The sequence below is a fragment of the Tiliqua scincoides genome, chromosome 4 (assembly GCF_035046505.1).
Source record: "Tiliqua scincoides isolate rTilSci1 chromosome 4, rTilSci1.hap2, whole genome shotgun sequence".
NCBI lineage: Eukaryota > Metazoa > Chordata > Lepidosauria > Squamata > Scincidae > Tiliqua > Tiliqua scincoides.
The window spans coordinates 78,316,491-78,327,100 of record NC_089824.1 but is presented as its reverse complement, the minus strand read 5'-3'; the positions used below and the strand labels follow the sequence as shown (position 1 = coordinate 78,327,100).

Genomic DNA, 10,610 nt, shown 5'->3' with positions numbered 1-10,610 from the left:
GGGCTGGGTTGGGACCATGGGGTTATGCTGGATCCCAACCCCCGTCCCCGGGGCCAGTGGAGTCTCCTCAGACTTGTGCTACATGCGCAGGTGGCGCAGGTCCAAGGAGACCCATGGGGCGCTCAGCCCTTACCCAGGGGTAAGGGGAAGAGCTTCCCCTTGCTCCTGGCTTAGCCGCTGCTCACTGCAAACCTGCTTTGGATGCAGCACAAGCCTCCTGGCTTGACTGCTCCAACGCAGGTTTGGATTGCACCCTTAGATGTTTAATCTTGTTACAAAATCAGCATCTTTCATTGCATTCTATTACTCCCTTGCTGCCTAGATGAATTTGTGCATTTCCAATGCAGACATGCTGCTTCTTCTAGAACTGTGAGCTCCTGTCTTCCCCTCCCACTAAAAAACATGAACCTTTATTGTTTGCGTCTGCATCTATGACTCTGTCTAGTTAAGCATAATCTATTCTGATTTTAGTTGCAGGCAGAGGTCCTTCCCAGCACTTCTGACTGAGTTTTTGTAACTGGAAATGCCAGGGCTTGGGCTTGGTACCTTCTATATCCAAACATTTGCAGAAATATTGAGCTATGGGTCTTCTTCCTTTGTGCAGAATTCAAGTTATGCCCATATGGAACCACCATTTGGGACAATGGATGCTATTCATGGCCAATCCCAGTGTTATGACAAGTATCTCAAGAGCTGGGGCATTACCAGCATTAGCTGAGGAATTGTATTCCTAAAGTCTTCCTAAGTGCCTCTCCGGTCGCATTCAGAAGGGGCCTGGTGGTGAGCAGGGGACAGGAGGACCCTAATGGCCGCAGTGGGGTGGCATTGCTGCCCCCTGGAAGAGTGCTACCCAGGGTCCTGTGACCTCTGTGACACCCCTCAGCTACGCAACTGGGGCGACTCATTGTCACTTGCATTATTAAAATAAATACTGTTTGCCTACCAACCTTCCTTCCTTCTGTAGGCTTATTTCATAGATTGGTGTACTGCATAACTGTTCTTCACCTTAAGTGCAAATCTCTTCTTGGCAAAACTGATCAAAAGATTAATTTTTTCAGTGAAATATGGTCACCCCAAAATTGAAATTGTTTCACAAAATCAGAAATGCATTCACAGTAATGATTTACTTCAATAAAGCATATCTACATAACAATTTAACATTCTGTTCTTTTCATTTCTGTGCCCTAAGCTTAATATACAATATATCACACTTATTAAAATTAGAGAATAGTTTTTTCTTTATCATTACATTTTGCTTTGGTTTAAGCTTTTTGGTTCCTGAGCCTTTGGCATGCACATTTTGGAAGCAGTTTTCATTGCCACATAGACTGAAAAATTACCTTTAAAACAGGTATTGTGCCCATGTAGTCATAGCCAGCGAGAGCGGGCTTGGGTCCTGGTGAAAAAACCTTTAGCAGGGTAGACCAGCTAAAAATCTTTTCACAAGACAAAAATATATGCAACATAGTCGGGGTCCCAGCCCCCTTCCAGAGCTCCAGCTGCCTGTAATTATCAGCCACCGCTCCTCCCCATTTGTTGACCTTGCATGTAGTAACAAAGGGTGCAATATACTGGCACTGAAAGACCCATATGCACAGCTAATCTTCCCAGTGAATTCTGTCCTTGATCCTTAAGGTAAAATGATTTTAAGCAAGTATCAGCTACTACAAGGCTTAGCAAAAATAATAAATTCGTATAATTCTGGCACATACTGTATACCAGGAACTTTTAAATTCTGGTCTCCCAGACCCTTAACTTGTCATGCCCTTGTTTTGGTGCAGTTTTTATACCATCAGCTTGTCCTATATATTAAGAATTATATATAGCATTGAACCAGTCTCCCAAAGTCAACAGACTTCCAGAAAATATACAGTAGAATGTATTGGTAAAGAATCCTTGTTTGTCATGTAAAGCCAACACACAGTATTACCACACCTGGGGCTCAGTGTTTTCAAATCAGAATGTCTGTCCTTCATATCCTGTATAACCTCCTTCTGTATCCACAGACTCAACATGTTCTGCCTTGTCAGTGGTCAGAAACTGCTCACCAAGCAAACTTGATTTGAGTGTTGCCCAGTCTTCTTGAACTTTTATCTCTGGGCAGACATTTCCTGAAATGTTTTCTGCCAAGGGACAACCCAGAAGATCTTTAGTGTTATATAAATTATCACCATATTTCACTGCAGCAGACTTGTAAGCTTCATAGGACATCTTAGTCGTAGTTGTTATGACAGTTTGCAAAGCTGGAACTTCCAGAGAGGAATGACTACTGAATCTGCAAGCAAATTCTTCACTATAAAGAGGAGGATTAGCATTTGTGGAACTCAGTTCATAGTCAATACTTTCTCCATAGTTAGTTTCCCTTAATCCTTGATGTTGTAATCCTTGATGTTTATGGGTGTTATCAAAAGTCCTTTCATGGTCATTTAGTGAATTTACACAATATTGAAGTCCGTTCAGCATTACATGGTCAGTAGCCACTGGAATATCAATCAGATCTTTGTGAAGTATTGGATATGAGCTGGAACTGATGCAACTTGGAAATGCACATTCATAGTCACAAGTTGACTTGGCTGTGTAGATTTGGGGAGTTGAGAATGTCTGAAGTGGCAAAACCACATCCCCTTGAAAGCTGGCTGCATCATAAGTTACTTTGTAAGGTTCTGCATTTTGAAAAAAATGGTGAGGCTCAGCTCGGTGTGGTAAACTGGCATCTGTAATTACACTGAATTTTTCTGCCCCTTCACATGCAACGTGATGAATGTAATGAAAGTGACTTCCGTTCTCACTACACGTTCCTGTCTAAAGAGAATATTAGTAATAAGACTTCTGTAAGCAATTGCTAGATACACACGTGTAATACTGATATTACGTACATGAAAAACCGACATTTCAGTTCTTACTTATTGTAGTTTAACCAGTTTTTAGTCAGTTTCCCCCCCCCAGATATTTCCTTTAGAACATCAAAGATGGTTTGAAGAGGCATCAGAACAGGAAATTTAGCAGTAGTGGCAATCTTTTATACACTTAGAATCTCCATGATTTTAGGTATGTAAATTTTATTGATTATTTTAAGTATTAGCCTGATTTTTTTTAGAAAAGTATCCAAACTTTTGGATACTTTTTTTTTTTTACAAAAAGTATCCAAACACAATGATAATTAATAAATGACCTTTTCTAGTCAGAAAAAACCTCTTGTTTTGTAACATACATTATAGGGGGCAGATCACATCTGCATATACATCAGTTTACAGACTTGTCACAGCTTCTCAATATTTGATGATGTGCAGCTGAATTGATTCAATCAAAATGAAAATCATTGTGATGTGTGGTATGAAATGTCTTGATCTGTGATGCCACATTCACACATACAAGTCACTACTTGATGCTGCAGATATTAACATTACTGTATTCACACACACAAGTCACTACTTGATGCTGCAGATATTAACATTACTGTATTCACACACACAAGTCACTACTTGATGCTGCAGATATTAATATTACTGTATTCACACATACAAGTCACTACTTGATGCTGCAGATATTAATATTACTGCATTCCTGTACATGGTCATTTACACAACTGCATGAAGAAAGGCTAGTATGAACTGAACTCTGTTCAAAAGGAGCTGGTGGCCACCACTATAATTGCAACTGTGCTTTGTCCAGTAGCTCGCTCCCCAGTATCCAACTAAGATTTTTCCATACAGTATTTGCATACTTGACTGTGTGGAAAAATCTAGCCCTAGATTTACTTGATTGCAAGGAAAAATTTTAGCCCTTGTTAAAATTGTTTTATATTCATTTGGGTCACTGTTTTGAAGAATCTTCATGAATTTCTACCTCCTTCATTATGTCTGATAGTCACTGTGCACAGAAATATTCCCGTCAAAAAATGACAAATAAACAAGACCTCCGTGTCAACTTGACATCACTAGTGTTGGTTTTTCTTAGTCCTTGGTATATTTAATGGGATCATGTCACATTTCAATTCATTTATTTTACATTTATACACAGCTGCATTTATGCTTTATGTAGTAGCTCACATTCTTGTGTACTGACTGTACAGGTATTTCAACAATTCTGATGGTGCTGCAGTTCTATAGCTACCTGAATGTCCAGAAGTCTTTTCTTCTGGGATAAGTGAGAAGATGGTATTTGCTTTTTAAGAGCACTCCTTCTGGCCTCTGTCTCTGATTTACTCTCCGGTCTAGGGTGGTCATGGATTCCCTTGGCCTGCAGTTGGATCGGCACATGAACAATTAGCTTATTTATAGAAAAGACACAAGGATGGAATGAGACATGTCACCCAGTAAATAAATAACATTGGAATGCTCAGGTTTAAGTTAAATCAGCTTATAACCAAAGACTTCAACTTAGTTGATTTGAGACATAGCCATTGTATTCAATTGAAAGGCACAGTTATAATGTTGTATGCATGCATGATTTTGCATATTCTATTTTTCATCAGCACAATCCAAAGTACTCCATAAGAGGAAATATAAGGTGCATTTATATTTTACCTGGAAAAATATTGCCTTGCCTTCATGTCTCCAGAAATTGGTTACCGGATAGCCACTATGTCCCCGGCAAGGAATTAACTCCAGGGCTGAACTGCAGTTTGGACAATGTTTTTCTGCAAGGTATAGGAAGAAATTATTGCAGAATCTAGCTTTAAAGATTTAACTAGTGGTAAATCAGGTTCAAGAATTCTGACATTTCAACCAAGTCATAGCAATTTGCTATATAGCAAATTGCCGTGGTTCTGAAACATGGTTGATTTGTGAAAATAGAACCTCAAAACAAACTGCTTCAAAATGAAGGTTCCCTTTGTCCCCAACCTTCCTGTTCCAACCACACAATGTGAATTGCCTCAAAAAGCAAGTCCTTCATGCAGGGTGAAAAATAAAATTGTAAGCGTCCAATCCTATCCAACTTTCCAGCACTGATGCAGCTGCAATGCAGCCCAAAGATAAGGGATCAAATGTTCCCTTACCTTGAAGGGGCCTCTATGATTTCTCCCACCCCCCCTGCAGGATGCAGTGCACCCCCTGTTGGTATGGCTCTATCATTTCTGGATAGGAATGAGCTCTTCATCAACTTTTCAAGAAACATGTTAGCAGGATAATTTGACTTTGATGTAAGATCAATATTCTATGAACCACAAGCATTTTAGTTTAACTAGAATGAGGATAGATGTAAGAACCTAAGAAAAGCTCATCAAAGGCCCATCTAGCCCAGCTTCCCACAGTGCTCCCACCCCAGCTACATCAAGCAGGAGAAATCCAAACATAATTTGGACATTCACTGGAAGGCTCACTCGGTGCCAATTCCATCACATCATCATAGAACAACATTTGGCATTCATAAAACAATAGTGATTCTATTGCACAGACACATGAAAAAGAGACAATGGAATTAGTTTCTCATACAGAACTGGTACTGAAGTATATCCTAAATTTAACTTGGATTATACTCATAGCTAAGGTTCTTATTGAGCCTTCACAGATCCATCCCTGAGAAACTCAATGTGGATGTCAGTTTAATTTTTCCCTGTGTTTGCAGTTACAGGATCCCTTCGCAAAGTCATCGCATGACATTCAGTCAAGCATTTCTTTGCAAGAAGCCATGGCATTTAATGAGCCATGAGGTTCAATATTCAGCCCCTGACTCTGAGGTTCATATCTTGGAGAGCCTAAACATCATGTCAAGATTCAATAATGCTGTGCTGAGGTGTGAACTCTTCCAGGGATGTGTCTTATTTTCTCTTTGTTAGAAAGGAAACTTTATGAAAGCCACAGATGGCCCCCAATCAGAGCAGAACAGTATAGCCACATCCCACTCCTCTTACTCTGTTGCTTTTGCCGAGCCTTGTCACAGATGGCAGGCCGAAGCTGCAGCTTGGTCCCATCCAGCAGGGTGCAGTTCCTTGCACAAACTACCACACCAAGGCAAGACTTCTTGAGGATCTGGCAATTGTGGTTGTTGGTGTTGCGCATGGCCCAGCCACTAAGATGCCTCTGTGCATTTTTATCCTCACTGGAGTAAATGAACCGCAAATAGCCATCTGACCACTCCTGGAAAGAGTCAAAGTGCTTGGGCTCCTGCATCAGACAGACAGAAGGATAGAGGACGAGTGGATAAAGTATGTATTACCCTATATTTTAAACCTGTCCTTCTTCCAAAGAGCAAGATGCATGGTTCTTCTCCCCTATTTTAACTTCACAATAACCTGTGAGGTAGGTTAGACTGAAATTGTTTGACTTACTCAAACTCACCCAGTGAGCTTCATAGCAAGCAGAGATACAGGCCTTCCCAATAGCATGCTAATTGGTACACTGTTGGGGTTCCTTTTATGATGGGCACTGATTGCCTTATGGCTGTCAGCACCAGCACAGGAGGAGCACCACCAGCGGGCAGCAAGCATAGGATTAGGCCATTTGTGTGGGAAGACCCTTAGAAAACAGTACCTCAAAACCTAGACCTAATATTCTAGTAAGTCTATTTACTTCTTCCAAGCCTTCCATCTTGTCCCATACCTGTGGCAGTTTGGGGTCATTTATGTCCCAGGTTAACTTCATTCCATAGGAATAGATGTAGTCTGAGTCCTCAAAGGAGTCTTCTGACATGTTCACCATGGACCTAAAAGAAGAAGGAATAGCTAGGAATGTCTCCTTTCCCCTTCTTTCTAGCCCATCCATGGAGATACAGGTTCACTTCAGGCCTTCAAAAACATGTGGTCAGGAAATCTTAGAAAACGGATATCTTTGGTGGTTAAGGGATGATTCCTGAAAGTTATTGTTGTGACAGATCTCTTTAAAAACAGGACTACTAATATAGTAATTGATCCCTTTGAACTGATCATGTGAGTACATAGAAGTGGAAATATTAGACCAGAGTTTCTCCCATATAATTTTTTTCTGTGTCCCACAATCAGGCATCTGAGACACATCAGCATTGCAGTCTCCCCTGCTGAATAGAGCATAACAATACTGAATTGAGTGCAATATTAAGCATATAAGAAAAAGCATGACATCTTGCAAGTTGCCATGTGTACTAATTGTACATGCATTGGTGGTACAGTTGCAATGGCAATAACATTTCAAGTATGTGTACCCACAGTGAAAAACACTCCAGGAAGTATTTCATATTTGATTTTGTACAAGAAGTGCTTTCAATAAAGGAAAAGCATAATATGCTAAGCTAGTGATTTTTCAACCTTTTTTCATCTCTCGGCACACTGGCAAGGCACTCAAATGGTCAAGGCACACCATCAAGTTTTTGGCAATTGACAAGGCACACTGTGCTGCCAATGGGGGGCTCACACCCCCCAATGGCCCTACTAATAAATGATCCTCTCCCAAATTCCTGTGGCACACCTGGGGACCATTCGTGGCACACCAATGCACCGTGGCACAGTGGTTGAAATTGGCTGTGCTTAGCAGCCCCAGAAGCTTACATTCCATGGGCAGAGAAGTATTTCATCGGTATGTTCACTGACTAGTCTCAGGAGTACTCTAGGGACAGACAGGCGGCACTGAAACCTACCCTAAGTTTAAGATCACACTACCGCTGCAGTGTACCCCTCCTCTCAGGAGCTATTTGATGAACTCCTGCCCTTTGTGGCTCCTCCCAACAGCCCTGCAAGATAAATCAATATTATTCTATGTTGCTCCAATTATTTGGAGGGAAAGGCCAGATATAAACCACTCAGAGCAGATCAGCTTTCCTAAGGCTGCGGGTGAGTTCATGGCCAGGGAGTCCCTGTTCAGTTTTCTACCCACCAGCTTTCTTTTAACCAGTTCTTCCAATATCTCTCCTTGAATCGATCCATACCTACCGTGATGATGTCCAAAGCACACAGATGCCAGGAAAAGAGCAAAGCAAAGAGGGATGCACGGAGAAAGGCCAGGGAGTTTCCAACTCCAGCCTGTCCGCTCCTCTCCTCCTGGTCTCTGTCCGCCACCTCCAGTGCTGAAAGTCAGTCTGAGGGCTCCCCTCTCTCTCCTCGCCTGCTGCTCTGCTCCTGCCCAGGAGAGGCTCAGTTCTGTCGCGGACTTTCCCGCTCCCAAATACTTGACCTTCACATTGCTGGGAGCAAATAGGTGTCGGCTCCTCCCCCTCCAGGCACAGCGCCCAAGACCTGGGAATGACATCCCCCCTGGAGGGGACACACACACCTGATGAGACATACACAATTATGCAAGGGATGGATAGAGTGGATACAGGGGTGCTCTTTTGCCTCTCACACAACACCAGAACCAGGGGACATTCACTAAAGTTGAGTGTTGGGAGAGTTAGGACAGACAGAAGAAAATATTTCTTTACCCAGTCTGTGGAACTCCTTGCCACAGAAAGTGGTGATGGCATCTGGCCTCGATGCCCTTAAAGGGGGATTGGACAAATTTCTGGAGAAAAAAATCCATCACAGGTTACAAGCCATGATGGCTATGTGCAACCTCCTTATTTTCAAAGTGGGTTACCTCAGAATGTCAGGTGCAGGGGAGGGCAACAAGGTGCAGGTTGTATCTTGCTGTCTGGTGTGCTCCCTGGGGCATTTGGTGGGCCACTGTGAGATACAGGAAGCTGGACTAGATGGGCCTTTAGCCTGATCCAGCGAGGCTCTTCACATGCTCTTATGTTCTCCCCTGAAAGGAACTAATCGCCCAACCCAGCAGTCACAACCCAGCCTGTGATGCGAATCAGCCTGTGCTTTTTAAAAACACCTTTGGTTTGGAGGTACCTACACTTGACTTGCAGCCCAACTTGATTTGCGGCCCAGAAATTGCTTGATCCTTGAGTAGCTTTGACTGAGCTAAAAACCGGTTCAGAACATCAGAACTGATTGCAACTTCTCAGGATCTGAAGGCGACTGCGAGCTCCCCAAGACACTTGAGCGCAGTTTATAGTATGCAGATTTGAGGTCCCTGCATTTATGAGGAGCTCATGTTTGTCTGTTCATGTAGTTTGGCCCAGAATCCGGAACAATCTCGTGGAAACCACCAGAACTTTAGCTGAACTGGAGTCGAAGGGCTTATAGACACCAAAGCCAGTTAAGATTGCAGTCCACGTTTATTTGGAAGCGAGTCCCTTTGAAGCCACTAGGATTAAATGCCAAGGGTCGAGTTTAAAGATGGATGCTCATTTGAAACTAAGGCTACAATCCTGTCCACACTTTCCTGGGAGTAAGCCCCATTGCCTACAATGGGATTTACTTCTGAGTAGACATGGCGAGAATTGGGCTTTCAGTCCCATTGAAATCAGTGCGCCTTACTTCAGAGCATGGTTTGGACTGCATAACGAACAGGTGGGAATGTCTTCTGTTCCGATGCTACAGAACGATTAAAAAAAGATGAACCTGCTTTCTCGATCGGCAGGGTGACCAGATCCAGTGCAGGACGGAGTGTCTCTACCTTTAAACACTGCATAGAAGAGGGAATGTGGGCAGGTGCAGGCTGCAGCTCAGTATGGAAGGGTTTAAAAGCTGCACCTGCCCAAATTCCCTCTTCTATACAAGGGTTAAAGGGACTCTGTCCTCCATTGGATCTGGTCACCCTGTATTTAAACCAAATAGTACGTGAAAGGGGGAGGAAACCGGATTCGGAACGGAGATGTTTCACTGGGGACTTTTATTTCCGAACTATCAACACAAACAAGCAATGTCTGCGTGTTTCCGCCCTGCAAGGCAAGTAGAGTTAAAGGTGGAAGACTCCGATTCAATCTGCCTTCCATAGAGCGGAGAACCCCTTCGATCCCCTTCTTTTAACATTTCTGCCCAACGTTGCATATACGCAACAAGGACCAAAGGTGTACACGTGTGGGCCGAGCAAAAATGGGTTAAGTTTAACATAAAGAAAACGCAGGAGATCCGATTTCGGATTGTCTGCCCTCTTGCCTGTGTCTGCGATTCATTTCCAGGCCAAGTGCGCCCAGAATCGCAGCCCACAAGGCTGTAGTCCTCACGATCATTAGGTGTGCACAGCCCGTGTAGTTAACCTTCCTGTTCTGAGTAGGCAGGCATAGGATTGTGCTGGGAGTCCTTCTATTGGCTGGCATTGCAAGCAACAGAGTAGAGTACAGGACCCTGTGCAAGGCGGCAGGGAGGAGAGAACGAAAAGCTCCCTGCCAGAGGAAAAGCGCATTTAATTCCCCAGGAAATAAACCTTACTGGAAATCTTTTGCAAAGGAACTCAATAATACACCAGCCTTTAACCATAGCACGAACGAAAAATATCTTTAGTATCTTGCTCCTCACTGTGTTGCTAGCCAACTGGGGAACCCAAAACTGCGAGGCAGGTTAGAACTAGTTTAATAATATCATCATCTTTATTAATGGTGATAATCATTCCATTATCTAATGGAATAATAATAATCTTATTAACTAATTAGATTAGTTAATAATCTATCCAACTTCTCAGTTTTGTAGTTCAAAAGCTTCTTACCCACTGAACGCTCAGAAAACGGATAGGGATTTTTGCTGTGTGTGTGTGTGTGTGTGTGAGAGAGAGAGAGAGAGAGAGAGAGATCACTTTCGTTCAGACTCCAAGAACTGGAGACTAGATGATTAACTGAAGGGCATTTACCCCAAAAACAATTTGGGTGCAAAA

General features: G+C 42.8%; 1 protein-coding gene across 1 annotated transcript; it reads right to left on the bottom strand.

Annotated features, from left to right (window-relative positions):
• Positions 1-1,956: 1,956 nt before the first annotated feature.
• GCM2 (glial cells missing transcription factor 2) lies at positions 1,957-6,632 on the bottom strand. The gene is made up of 5 exons (XM_066624457.1): positions 6,543-6,632; positions 5,855-6,107; positions 4,527-4,639; positions 4,114-4,239; positions 1,957-2,802 (listed from the first exon to the last, which is right to left on the bottom strand). The coding sequence occupies exons 1-5, from the start codon at positions 6,630-6,632 to the stop codon at positions 1,957-1,959; spliced, it is 1,428 nt and encodes a 475-aa protein (XP_066480554.1).
• Between the last annotated feature and the right edge of the window lie 3,978 nt (positions 6,633-10,610).